The 15,064-nt window shown below is 31.6% G+C and overlaps 1 protein-coding gene across 1 annotated transcript; it reads right to left on the reverse strand.

Moving 5' to 3' along the window:
* Positions 1 to 1,394: 1,394 nt before the first annotated feature.
* LOC25487088 (gibberellin 2-beta-dioxygenase 1) lies at positions 1,395 to 4,133 on the reverse strand. The gene is made up of 3 exons (XM_013608940.3): positions 3,600 to 4,133; positions 3,003 to 3,348; positions 1,395 to 1,890 (listed from the first exon to the last, which is right to left on the reverse strand). The coding sequence occupies exons 1-3, from the start codon at positions 3,989 to 3,991 to the stop codon at positions 1,642 to 1,644; spliced, it is 987 nt and encodes a 328-aa protein (XP_013464394.1). The 5' UTR covers positions 3,992 to 4,133; the 3' UTR covers positions 1,395 to 1,641.
* Between the last annotated feature and the right edge of the window lie 10,931 nt (positions 4,134 to 15,064).

Here is a 15,064-nt window from a genome sequence, read left to right on the forward strand (position 1 = left end):
TTTTATTGAAAGTTATTGAAAGAGGAAGCAGTGGACACAACAACTCACACATTAGGCTGATAGCGTCTTATCATTGAGAGGTTGGTTTTTCCAAGAACTTGGATTGAGGTCCTATAAATCCAATCATTGCTCACCACAACCCTCCATCTCTTCACTCCAACCAAATGTGTTGAAGAAATTGAACATGTCATCACTCTTGGAACGGTTGTGTTAAGTCTCTCTCTCTTCATACGCGGTTTGTTTTGGGCCTAGTAGTGCTACAACAATGCCCACGGTTTTGATATTCCTTTCAAAGATCAAAGGATGGTCCCTATAGCAAATGAGCCCACAAGATTTCTGATCAATAACATGTGCTACTATGTCCACTCTGTAATTTTTAGTACTATATATATTAATGTGTTGGAGTTTTGGGATATTTCCTAGCTCAAGTGTTGGTAGGTTGTAGCATATTTTCTTCACAAATTTTGTATACCATCCCATCATGCAAAAAATCATACTAACTACATGGAATATAAACTTATGATTCATTGCAATTCATGGCCGGTCATCAATGAACAAAAAAGTCTACGTGTGTGGTTGGTAGACCAATAGATTAATGGTGACAATTTATTTTCAATCAACTCTCCCATTTGTGAATTTGATTTGAAAAAAGCATGATGAAATTATGCAGAACAACGTATAATTAAGGATTAGTCATGCACATTATAAAAATCTAATACAGTGGCATTTCGCGCATTATAAACCAATTTATAAAAATGAGTTAGACTTGATATAAAAACGTAAGATGATTTTACGGTCTATTCATCAAGATCCACCTACCAAAATTATGTCCACATCAAATCTAGTAAGGCATGACGTGGTTTATATTTTTTCATATTTCAATTTTAGACGTGCGTTTATGTTGATCTCACCATTAAAATTTAGGTCAGATGTCTTATGTGATTCTTTAAGTTAGATATCTATAAAAAGTTTTTATATATTCCTCGATCCTTTTGTTGTAAACTGGTTTTTTAAGTCATAGAATATTTATATCATCGCCCATTTTTTCTGCCAATTTTATTAAAAAATGTTTATGGATCATTTAACAATGAGGTGATACGTCCAAAAATACTTATGTCATCAAACATGATTATTTATGCACAATTTGATCTTATTTTTTTAATTTAACGACAAGATCATAAATATAGCACCTTCATGTTAGATTCAAACATGAAATATGAAAGAATCAAGATTTGTGTTAAGTGCGAAGAAGTGTATTGAAAAAATTCAAGTGCCTCATAAGATAAATAAGATATAAAAGGATTTCATTAGAAAATTAGCTACATTATAGTAGTACATTGTTAATCATAGTCCCACACTAAGAAGAGAAAAACCCATATCAAACACATGGCAAATAGTTAACACAAACAGATTCCATTTCCTTATAAAAGTGCATACATGAGTATTGAAGCAAAAGGGGAATAAACACTATCATATCTATGACACATTATGACTTATAATTGTAACCTTAAAGTAGCACAAAGAAAAAGACTTCAAAAAAAAAAAAAAAAAAAAAAAAACCCTTTATGATAATTATAGTGTATGTATTGTATCCCCTTATTTGTATTGACAAGTGAAACCACACACTACAACCCTCTTGTATTAGGAGGCAGCAATCCTTTCATAATTTCCCAGCCTATTGTCAGCCAATCTTGTTCCATAAGTAGAATTCTTGTACTCAAACCATGTAAATTCTTTGTACAAGCTTTCATTTCCTTTCATGAGTGAAGGCAATGGTGCTATTTTCTCACTCAAAGGTGGTCCACCAAAGTAAATCATTGAGAGCCTTGGATTGATACCATTTGCCAAAACTCTATGTCTCACACTTTTGAACCTCCCATTAGTCATAACCTATGTTAAAGCACCGACCAAACCAAGAGAGAAAAAGTGAACAAGACAAGAAAACCAAGTTAGATTACTAGTCTAGTCAAGTACTAAATATAATCACATTAAAATCATGAGACAAATCCCTTTGAATACATTTTTCTTTGAAGGATAATCCCTTTGAATACATAATTAATTAATTAATATTACTACCTCTATCTCTAAAATAAACCTCACTTAAAAAAATTCTTAAAAAGTTTTTTCTTATCAAATTATTATTAATACCCCTAATTAATTTATCCCTTTTTTACATGAATTGAAGCACATTTTTATAATATATACCCAAAAATAGACAAATTTAATACACTACCCAAAAATAGACAATTTAATACACTACCTAACTTTTTATGTCCATGTGACTCTTGCTAAAGAATAAAAATAAAAGTTTGTGTTGAAAAACTAATTTTAAAATTTTTAAGAAATTAAATACATTATTTTCACTTCAATATTTTTATTTAGTGTTTTATTTTTTACAATTTTCCTAAAGCCATTTACTGATTTGTTTTTTTATTCTTTTTTTTTTTTTTGTACAATTTTTTATTATTCTACATGTAAAATTATGAAAAGGTGATTAAAAGGTCATGCTGACACAACATATGAATGCAAAACTTTTTGCAATAGTATTTTATTTTTTTATTTTTTTGAGAATTTCATGATGTTTTAGAAAGGAGGAGTGAGAGATTTGAATGACCAGGTGCATATGGATTGGAATAATTAACAAGTCAACCAAAGTTATCAATTTTCAACACATTTTTCAAAAAGCAAATAACAAAATGAAAATCTTATCCACATGCAAATTAATTCTTTTACATGTCACATATGAGAAAAGTGATCATGTTAACTTGTGTTCTAAGGGTACATGTTAAGAAATTTAAAATAAGCAATTTTGCATTGAAAAATATTATAATTTAACTTTTGAGAAATTGACTGCACGACTTTTAATACATTTATTTTTATAATGAGTTCTTTAACATGTGTCTTTGAAGGCACAAGTTAATATTCATCAAAAAAAATAAGAATACATAACTTTTTTCTTTATATATATGCAAACTATCATGATTAATTTATGTTGTACATACCTGAAGAGAATCACCAACATTGATGAAGAAGGATCTATGATCAGGTGGGACTGAAATCCAACTTCCATCTCTAAGAGAAATTTGAAATCCTGAAGTATTATTTGACCTCAAAAGTGATATAATTTGAGGGTCTGTGTGTTCTCCAAACCCAATCAAATTTTCACCATTTATAGCTAATTCAGGACAAGCAGGGTAATGATTAACCCTAAAAGCAGAGTCACTCTGTTTATCCATCACAAGCTTGCTAAACACATTCTTTGGTTGAATCTTTAACCCTTCTGCCATCAAATCAAGTATCTCACATGCCATATTCCTCATAGCACACTTATAATCATTCAACAAACACCTAAAAATAATAGCCACATAAAAAAATACAATAATTAATAAACATTTTTTAATAGTATTTTAATTATCTGATAGTTGAATTTCGTATTATCAGAGTCCATTTTCCTGAAATCGAAGTGTTAAGATAAAACTTGTCTCTGATCCGAACTTCAGATTATCAGGGTTTTTAGAGGGATAAAACGAAAAATTACAGAAGTTTTTTTTTTCCTTCCAAGAGATTAGAAATTAGATTGATTTGATGATATTATTTACCTAAATTTGTCTATGTCTTTGCCATGAAGAGAGAAATTATGTTCTTGATTGGTATTGAGAAGAAGGTATTCAACCCAACCAACATCACCATTGGGTCCAATCCTTTTGTTACCATACCCAAATGGATTTGCAGGACCAGCTTTTTCTTTCTCTGTTAGAGGGAGAGAGAAAAATTTGAAGGCCTCAGATTCCAATTGGGATATAGCTTCCATAGGGATTCCATGGTTTATGACTTTGAAGAATCCAAAATCTTCACAAGCTTTTACTATGAGGCTCTTTGCATCTGGTTTTGATAGGTCAACAAGAGGAATTGATGAGGAAAATGTAGTTGCTTGCATGTTGTTCCTAACATAGGTGTATTGTTCTGATGATGGTTTGGATAATAGCACCATTTAAGGTTGTGGATAAAGTGAAGTAAGAGAAATAAAGAAGGTGAAAGAGGTGATGAAGAAGAAGAAAAGAGGTTTTGATGAGTCAATGAATGAAAGAAGAGTTTAATGAGGTTTGAGGAAATGATGCTTGAGAAAAACGGTTGGGTTTCTTGGCTATTTATACACAAAATTGGTGGGGTATAGTGAGAAAGGTACAGAGAAAAGAAGAAACTAATGATGATTTTGGGAAAAACTTAAATCTTAGGTTGAAAAATATGACATTAAAAAAGTTTATCAAAATTGTCATCTTTTATCTAGGTTGAAAAATAAGACATTAAAAAAGTTTATCAAAATTGTCATTTTTTATCTTAGAAATATGTCATATCAACTAACAAGAGTTTACGACTTAACCTACATCAACTTTGGATAATGTTAAACTTTTTTAAAATACATAAAACTAATACTTTTCTAGTAATCTATTTAATTAAAAAAAAGAAAGATTAATGGTACTTTAACCTTGTAATATAGATCATTTCCGGTTTATCCTCCTGTAAATTTTTTTTTGTTAGATTTCATTCTTATAATACGAAGATTCTTTGATTTTGGACATTCATGGCATCAAATTACAAAATTTATGGTATTTTCGTCCCTTGTAATTTAAGCAAATTTACGTTTACCCTCCTGCCATATCATCAATTTTGTACAATCAAAATTCATAAAGGTCTAAAACCAAAGAATCTTCAAATTACAATGATGGAATCTTAAAAAAATTACAGGGAATAAATAAAAAATGACATATATTATAGAGCATAAAACACTATTAACCCTTAAAAATATTTTTTATTTGAATTTAATTCATATACACTTTAGGTGTAAGTAGTTTTTACATTCTCGGTCAATCATAACCGTTAGATAATTAAAAATGATTAATTTTTATCCTAATTGCTTTTAATTAATTACTTTTAATGTCACATATATGACTGATTGTAATATGCTAACTATGTGTTTGAAATTTTGCAAATGATATTGTATAATAAATAAAAGTTGAAATAAAAATGATCTTATAATTAAAGACAAGAATAATAATTTAATAGAAGTGAAACGTGACTAGATAAATTTCAAGTTAATGAGATCAATCACTGTGTAAATGCATCCTTTATTCTTATTATATTGTTAAATGTGTAAAGTTTGTACTGCCGTTAGAGATGATTAATCTCTTGTTAATAATATGTAAGACACATAAGATAGAATTTTTCTTTTAAATTAGATTTTTTATCATTTACAAAAGTCGGAAATTGAAATTTTAATAATTTATTTAAGAATTGTATCATTTGAACAATCATTTGAATGACAACTTATGGGACAATTATAATTTTACAAAGAAAATGTGATATTTACATAAAAACTAAAATAATAAAGAGAAAAAGTAAAAACATAACGTAAGTATAAAAGAGAAAATTGTCACAAAAACATAAAGTTGTCACAAAAATTATCAATAAAATAATTATACAAATAAATTCTTTGCACATAGATTATTTGGTTGTCAATTTTTTTAGAGAAAGGTTGTCAATTAAATGCAGCCTTTTTTACTACAGTAGATTCAGGTCCATTTTTTTATGGAGAAATGATATTTGAATATTCATTTGGTATAATTTATGTGACAACTTTCTTTCTTATACTCACATTATTTTTAACTTTATCTCTCTATTGTTATGGTTTACGTGTCAATACTACTTTTTCCTTTATAAGTTATGGTTGTCAAATAAGTTTTCATCAAATTAGTTGTTCAAATAACAATCCTCCATTTAAAAAATAATATTTGAACGTTCATTTGGTACAACTTATGTGACAACTTTCTCTCTTATATGCCATCACAATCCTGCAGAAATAGAAGTCTAGTCATCACCTACCTAAGCATTATTTACTTGGATTTCCTTCCACTAAAATATACATGACAACTTTATTATTACATTGAATTGAAAGGAAATTGTCACATCAATGAGATTCCTCTAATAAGGTGTTCAGTATGTTTTCCATTTATTTCTTTTTTTGAATGTTATCTAATGGAGCAGATGCTCATCGAAAATAGATGGAAATTGTTTCATATTTGTTGTGGTAATGTAGCAAATATAGAAGAGAATGTTATTTAAGCAACTAAAATTTAACAATATTGTATTAGATAACGTGTAAAAATACATAACTTGTAACAATTGATTTGACTCATGAAAAGAGAGGAAAAAAACTAATAAAAATCATAATCATAAATATATATATATATATATATATATATATATATATATATATATATATATATATATATATATATTTGGACACCCAAAAACGTTTATATGATATGGCGCGAGTCTTTTTTAATTTAGCCACCGTTCAAATTTACTCTTGATAATGTAACAATGTGAAAATTCTAAAACTTTGTTTGGGATTTTGGAGCGGAGGGGAGGGTTTTGACAAAAAGCAAAGAGCAGGTGAAAGAAATAGAAGATATTGAAAGGAGAGGGTTTTGTGGGTTAATTCTTTTATTCATAAAACTCTCATTTTGAGAACTCAAAAATTATATTGAGGGAGGTTTGAAGAGTTTTAGAGGGTTTATAGGAACTTTTTAAATTCAATCAATTTTGTTATAATATTATCAAAATTAAAAATATATTAATCATAAGCATTCGTTTATCATTCTCTAAAAAATTGCTCTTTCAAAAACAGTGAAAGATTTCACCATTTTTCTATATATTTCTCACCCTCGATTCCTCTCCCCTCGCCTCCAAACTCCTAAAAAAAGCCTTAGAGAGAATTTGCCGCCAATTTAAGTTCTACAAAACTTAAGGGATTAATCTTCGCCATTTGTATGCAGATATACCTGATTTACGCAAAACAAAAAAAAAACGTTATTGGACACAAGAAAATAGTTATCCAAATAACAATGCTCAAATTGACTAATAAAATCTCGATTACATGTTCACATTTAATATTTCACAATAACTCGAATATAATTATATCTTCAGTTAAGTGAATCTATAAGAACCAAAAAAATGATGAAATTCAGTATAAGAGGGATGATCAACCACCATGCATGAATCTTTTCATATGTGAAACAGTTCAGTGTATGATCATGAACATGACACTCACAACCATGTAACATGCACGAAAACATTCTACTTGTAGTAAAAAGCAAGGACATAGCTATATACCCTTATATGTTCACCAAGAAACTATATTCCTCACATTGTTTAAAGAATGCACAGGGTTTGTTGCAAGTGCATTATGTTTGATATGCATTTGTTTAGTTTTTAAATTTTTTATATATTTTGATTCATTTGAATGTGGCACAACCATTCTACATGCCTGTCACTTTCTTGTGCTATATTGTCTACACAAAAATGATTTCTAACAAAGCATCTCTCTCCTACTATTTTCTGACACAACTCTTCAAAAGATAATTATAATTATAATATTTATATACAGGCTACTAAAAACTTCTTCAGTTTCTTTCTTAGTGTCGCTTTGGAATAGTAATATTAAATTAAATAAATGTATTTTGCATATTTTCTTTTTATTATATCATCGTTTTAATCCATTAATAAATTCCTATTTTTTTCACACTTTTTTTCTTTCCAATAAACTTATGATGTCATCTTTCTCTCAAACAAACAATTATTTGTTACTTTATTTTTCTTCTAACAAATTCTTAGTTTTTTTTTAACACACTTTACCTTTATTTCATAACAAACAATTATCAATAATTTAAAAATTATACACATATTTTTTAATACTTATAAAGAAAAATTAAACTTTCCACCAACTCCTTTAATCAAAATTGGTTTCAAGCAATACTAAATTCACACTATGTGATATAAATTTGAATGTTGAATATAATAAAAAAAAAACTTTGTCTTACGAAAAAACCTTTGTTTAAAAAAAAATTGTTTAAAACTAACAAAGTTAAGTTTTTCAAATATATAACATTGATTAGTTTTATTCAAAAAGATAAGAGTAGTTGAGAAAGGGTATAAGTAACAAATCATATCCTTAAAATAACAAAACGACGGTTAAATAGAATTGTTAAATCCATAGACAAACAACACTTAGAAAGGAACGAAGGGAGTACAATTTATCTTTGTAAGAAAGGTTAAAATTTATTGATGCAATTTTTTGTATATAAATTATTAATAGAATTTTCTTTTATAAAATAACAAATATTAATTAGTATTATCAATATCATGCTGGAGGTGGTTATCAAACTCTGGACTTCACTCCAATCCTAATGTAGGAGACTTAAAGTAGGACTTCCCAACCCAGATTCATGTGAGTGTAATCAAATAGAGGATTAAAAATACAATTAAAAATTTATTTTCAATTTTTGTACATACTAAATCCATTTTGCACCTCTTGATCACACCGCAATCTACGGTCTATACTGCTCTACACATGATATTACTTATTTTATTGAGGTCATTACATCACATTTAATTGAGAGAAGCTTCTTCTTCATGATACGTGGAAAAATGAAGGATTATCCATATCCAAATGTAAAGTTCAAATTTGCAAAGAGGGATCATCATCAAATATTTTTATTCTTTAATTTGAGAAAAATGTTGAAACATTCGTCTGAGTCAGAAAAGTCATACATAGCTTTTGAACAATATGGTCACAGAATTTATCCATGTTATAGAATTGAGCATCTCGAATTATATCCGATACCTATGTTTTCCTGAACATGTGCAGAGGAATATCATAGAAGCATCATCATCAAAGTTGCCACTTGCCTTTGTTTATTATTTGGGCAAATTGTATAATTGGTCTGTGTGAGAATGGAATTTACTCCATATATTAATGTCATACATATGCTAAGAGAGTTAATATAATAAGATTTAAATTATATTTTTGGTCTTTTGTGTTTATTTTAGGTTTTAAGTAGGTTTTTTTTTTGTGTTATCAAAAGAAATTGGTTGGTAACCTCATCCTCGAATTATTTACATTTTTTACGCAAGTGTACTAAATTGTTTACCAAGTAATAAAATGTAAGTAAAATATTGTATCATATCCACAAGAATTGTCGTTTCAACTAGACAATTCACGTTACTTATTTAAGAACAGAAAACAAAGGGGGCACTTGACCAAAAAAAAAAAAAGGGGTGGCAAGTTTGTGCAATTTGATTTGTTTACTTTCAGCAAGAGTTTAGGAGTAACCTGTTTTGATTGCAAAATGTTAATGGCGGTTAGGATTCTTCGAATCTCATCTATTCATTTGTTGGAATTAATTAATGGTCAAACATTACTCAGGGATTGGTTAAATGTCTTCTATTTACGTGATGAGTTCGTGGGATTCATTACCCTTTAGCTGTCGAGCTGCAACCTTACACCAAAGTTTCTATGCACGTCAATGCTTAGGGTCGTCAATCCTATAGGGGGATGCACCTTCGAACATAGATGTATGTCGGGTTCTTACTCTCTCAAAGGTAATTGAAACACAAATTTAAAGTAGAGTTCCTAAATTTTCCATGGTCCTAAAGGTTCCATCATCTATGAATCTTAGAAGTTCATTAACATAATCTCTCTCTCGGTAATTTTACAATTGGGCAGACCTGTGTCGTCTACCTTACCAAGGATGTAAGAAGAGTGAAATTAATATGTTATTTCATAGGTTCAATTATCGTTGTTGCTACTAATTCCCTAATGGGTCAATAGTTCTTTACCCCCTATAATATAGATCATTTTTGAATTTCCCCCGGTAAAATTTTTCTTTTTGGATTCCATCCTCGTAATTTGAAGTTTTTTGGTTTAGGACCTTCATGAATTTTGGCTGTACAAAATCGATGATATGGAAGGGAGGTAAACCGAAATTTTCTCAAATTAACAGGGAGTAAACCGAAATTTGCTCAAATTGCAGGGGGTAAGCCGAAATTTTCTCAAATTACAGGGGGAAATTTTTTTCATGAAGGTCTGAAACCAAAAAAATCTTCAAATTACAAGGACGAAATAAAAAAAGATGTATTTTACAAGGGGGAAAATCGGAAATGACCTATATTACAGGAGGTAAAACACTATTAACTCTTCCCTAATTCGGGTGGTTACACCGTTACCTTAGTTACTTCCTTATTCGAGTATGTTTTCATTGATATTAGGTTTGACACTTCCCCAGTTACCGTTATCTTATGGGTGGTTCACTTTGGGTGAAATTAAGAATTTGCATGATAAAATAAAACAAGATTCATAAAATAACTTAATAAAGAACTTAAATTACATAAATCTAACAAATAAAATAAAGGCTCATTTTAGAACCCGACCCTAACAGAGTTTAGTTACTCATGCTAACTAAAGACTGCAACACCCTAAACCCCATGAAATATTTTCAACAAAAAATTCAATAAATAATAACAAAGCACTTAAAGGTGTCACATATCTCATCTAAACAAAGTGTTCATTATCATAGTATAAGAAAACGTTGCAGCAGAATAGTCATTAAAAACAACACTTCAAAATACATCACAATTTTCAACATAAAAAAAAACGGGATTCAATGGAATCCTAACAAGTCTGAGAATAATTATTGAAAAACATATAAGAAATCATATAAGAGATTAGAGGAATGATTCTTTCTTATTTTATTTCTGCAGTCCAAGACTGTTTATATATAAAAAGGAATTACAATAAACATAATGACAAATAATGTCTTATCATGACTAATAATGGCATAATATATTCTAATAATGACCAATAATATCATTTGACTTTTCTACACCCCCCCTCAAGTTGGTGCATAAATATTTGTCATGCCCAACTTGACTATAAGTCGCTCAAAATTAGGCCTTGCCAAGCTCTTTGTCAGGATATCAGCAGTTTGCTCATTTGAAGTCACATACGGTAGGCAAATAGTTTCAGAAACAATTTTCTCTTTTATGAAGTGGCGGTCAATCTCAATGTGCTTGGTTCTGTCATGTTGCACCGGGTTGTGAGCTATACTTATTGCTGCTTTGCTGTCACAGAATAATTTTAAGGGTAAGTCAATTTTCAACTTTAGTTCTTCCAACAGTTTCTGAATCCACAATAGCTCGCAGATTCCTTGAGCCATGGCTCTAAATTCGGCTTCCGCACTACTCCGAGCAACAACACCTTGTTTCTTACTTCTCCAAGTAACTAGATTTCCCCAGACATAGGCGCAATATCCAGTAGTGGATTTCCTGTCAATAACTGATCCTGCCCAATCTGCATCTGTAAATATAGAGACATCTCTGTCATTGGTTTTCTTGAAGTACAAGCCTTTTCCGGGGTTGGATTTCAGGTACCTTAAGATTCGGTAAACTGCCTCCAGATGTTCTTCATAGGGAGAATGCATGAATTGACTGACAACACTCACGGAGAAAGCAATATCAGGTCTCATGTGAGCTAAATAAATAAGCTTACCAACTAATCTCTGGTATCGTCCAATGTCAACAGGAACATTACCTTTCTCCCAGAGTTTTGCATTTAGTTCCATAGGAGTATCTGCTGGTCTACACCCACTCATCCCAGTTTCCTCCAAGAGGTCTAGGATGTATTTTCTCTGAGAAACTACAATTCCCTTTCTTGAACGCGCAACCTCCATACCGAGAAAGTACTTAAGTGCACCTAAGTCCTTTATCTCAAACTCTTTTGCCAAATTTTTCTTCAATCTATCCATCTCAACTATGTCATCTCCTGTGAGAATGATATCATCCACATAAACAATTAGAATGGCAATTTTACCATCATTGGAAAATCGCATGAATAAGGTATGATCTGATTGAGCCTGCATATATCCTTGTTTTTTAACAGACCAAGTGAATTTTTCGAACCAAGCCCTTGGAGATTGCTTGAGACCATATAAAGACTTTTGCAATTTACACACATTTAACCCAAACTTGTCCTCAAAGCCCGGAGGACTATCCATGTAAACTTCTTCCTGCAAATCACCATTGAGAAAAGCATTTTTTACATCAAGTTGGTTAAGAGGCCAATCTAAATTCACTGCCAAGGACAGGAGAACTCTGACAGTGTTTAATTTGGCAACAGGAGCAAAAGTCTCTGAGTAGTCTATGCCATATGCCTGAGTAAATCCTTTAGCAACCAAGCGTGCCTTGTATCTTTCAACTGTGTTGTCAGAGTTATACTTTACCGTAAAGACCCACTTACAGCCGACGGTATTTTTCCCTGCAGGTAAAGTCATGATTTTCCAAGTTTTATTCTTTTCAAGAGCTCTCATCTCCTCTAGAACAGCTTCCTTCCACTTTGGAATTTTTAGAGCCTCCTGTACATTTTTGGGAATTTCTACAGTAGACAACTGAGAGGTAAACGCAGCAAATGAAGAAGACAAATTTGAGTATGACACAAATTTAGCCATCGGATGTTTGGTACAGGATCTAACCGGTTTCCTAATTGCTATAGGTATATGTAAATCAGGATCATCACTTGTAGTAATAGAAGAAGACTTACCACGACACTTAGGAATAGAAGACTTACCAGGATTTGGATGATGATTAGGATCATTTCTTGGTTCAGATTCTTGGCAGGGCTGGAGAATGGGTCCTTCATCTCCCCTTTTATGGTCCCTTCTTTCATAGACATTTCCCTTCCAAATAGGATCACTGCTATTGAACCTGTTTTTTGTTTCTTTATTTGAGTCATTTTGTTGTGGCATTTCAGGCTCTTCCTCATTACTATCGATATCAAGAATTTGTTCATTATGGTTTTGATTTGAAAATGTTGCCCCAGAATTCGTAGGTACCTCATTCACAAGCGGATTGAGTTCCATTATCGATTCTTGGGCATTTTCTTTTGGTGCACCAATGTTAGTCTCAGAATTTTGTGACAGCACTACATCACTTAAAGTAATAATATTTTCAAAAAAAGAATCTTCCTTCAAGTCCCCCCCTTGAAGATGAATGTTATCAAAAAAGGATTGATTCTCAACAAAAGTAACATCCATGGTTACAAAAACTTTTTTTGTTTTTGGGTCAAAACACTTATACCCCTTTTGAGTTGGAGAGTAACCAATAAAAACACATTTGATTGCTCGTGGCTCGAGTTTGCCGATATGTTTATGTTCATGAACAAAAGCAGTGCAACCAAAAACTTTTAGTGGTAATTCGGCAGACATGCGTGTCAGAGGAAAATATTTTTTGAAAATATCAAGAGGGGTTTTGAAATCTAAAACTTTAGACGGCATACGATTAATTAAATATGAAGCAGTCAAAACAGCATCACCCCACAAATATTTTGGAACCTTGTTAGCAAAGAGTAAAGCTCTTGCAACCTCTAGAAGGTGCCTATTTTTTCTCTCTGCGATTCCATTTTGTTGGGGTGTATTAACACAAGAACTTTGATGAATAACCCCATTTTCATGGAAAAAATCGGACAAAACCATATTAAAATATTCTGTACCATTGTCACTTCTGAAGACTTGAACATTTGTTTGATATTGGGTCTGCACCATTTTATAGAAGTTTTTAACAGTTTGTCCAACTTCTGATTTTTCTTTTAACAAATAAACCCAACAAATTCTAGTATGATCATCGATAAAAGTTATAAACCATTTTTTATTTGACAAAGTGCTTATTTTATTAGGACCCCAAACATCACTGTGAATAACTGCAAAAGGCTTTGAATGTTTATATGGTTGTGTAGAAAAAGATGAACGATGATGTTTAGCAAATTCACAAGTTTCACAGTGAAATAAAGTAGGATCCTTCTTAGAAAATAATTTAGGGAACAAGTGTTTCAAATACGAAAAACTAGGATGTCCTAGCCTTAAATGCCATAACATAATGTCATCATTATTAGAAAGAACAAAGCTAGATTCAAAGCAGGTACTTATTTGTTGAGGTTGATCCTTGAAGTCGGGTCCATTGTCAAGGTAGTAGAGTCCTCCACTCTTTTTAGCACTGCCAATCATCTTCCCCGTGTTCAAATCCTTAAATATACAATGAGAATGAAAAAAGTTAGCTTGACAGTTTGTGTCCTCTGTTAACTTGGTAACTGATAATAGATTATATGATAATTTAGGAACATGTAAGACATTTTTCAAGGTTAACAAAGGTGACAGAATGACAGAACCTTTCCCTGCAATGGCTGAAAGAGAGCCATCTGCAATTTTAATTTTGTGGTTACCTGCACATGGACTATAAGACGCAAACAAACTCGACTCCCCAGTCATATGATCCGTAGCACCCGAATCAATAATCCAAGTGGGACTGGGTTTGACACTAACAAGAGCAGTATTGGGGAAATTACCTCTCTGAGCTATAGAGCAAGAAGGAGTTTGAGACCCAAACATCTTGTACAGTTGGTCTAATTGTTCCTTGGTGAAAGGAAATGAACTTGAAGAAGATTGATGCTCCTGATCAGAAGTAGTTGCCTGGAGAGCACGACCTTCCTTTCCTCCCTTTTTCTTCCAGTTTGGAGGTTTACCATGAAGCTTCCAGCATGTATCATAGGTGTGCCATTGACGGTTACAATGGTTGCAGAATGGTTTCTTTCCATCTCTTTTTCCTTCTTCATTACCCTTGGTAACCAAAGCTGAGCTTTCGGTAATAGAAGCCGACTTACCCATCATAACACTTTGTCGAGCTTCTTCTCTTCTAACTTCTGAGAAAGTTTCCTGAAGTGTTGGTAATGGGATTCTTCCAAGTATTCTGCCTCGGACTTCATCAAGACAATTATTAAGACCAGCCAATAACACAAATACTCGATCATTCTCTTGTCTCTTGAGAAACAAAACACTGTCTTCAGTGCACCTCCAATTATCATCATAGCATAAATCTAATTCCTGCCATAACGCCATTAACTCATTATAATAAGTGGTCACATCCCTGTCACTCTGTTTGGCTTGCCACAATCGTGATTTGAGATCAAAAATTCGAGAAGAATTCTGAATATCAGAATATGTGGCTTTGACAGCATCCCAAACATTCTTTGCGGTTGGCAAGAACATATAGGGCTTCTTAATTGCTGACTCCATAGTGCTCAGCAGCCAAGCAATAATTGTTGAATTCTCAAACTTCCAAAATCTGTAATTCGGATCTGTTGTTGAAGGCATTTGGATTTCCCCTGTGATGAAGCCAAGTT

The sequence above is a fragment of the Medicago truncatula genome, chromosome 2, assembly GCF_003473485.1.
Source record: "Medicago truncatula cultivar Jemalong A17 chromosome 2, MtrunA17r5.0-ANR, whole genome shotgun sequence".
NCBI classification, from domain to species: domain Eukaryota; kingdom Viridiplantae; phylum Streptophyta; class Magnoliopsida; order Fabales; family Fabaceae; genus Medicago; species Medicago truncatula.

Coding starts and splice junctions, on each gene's coding strand:
- LOC25487088 (XM_013608940.3), bottom strand. CDS start 3,991: ATGGTGCTATTATCCAAACCATCATCAGAACAATACACCTATGTTAGG. Junction 3,349..3,599: donor AAAGACATAGACAAATTTAG/GTAAATAATATC, acceptor TATTATTTTTAG/GTGTTTGTTGAATGATTATA. Junction 1,891..3,002: donor ATGTTGGTGATTCTCTTCAG/GTATGTACAACA, acceptor GCTTTAACATAG/GTTATGACTAATGGGAGGTT.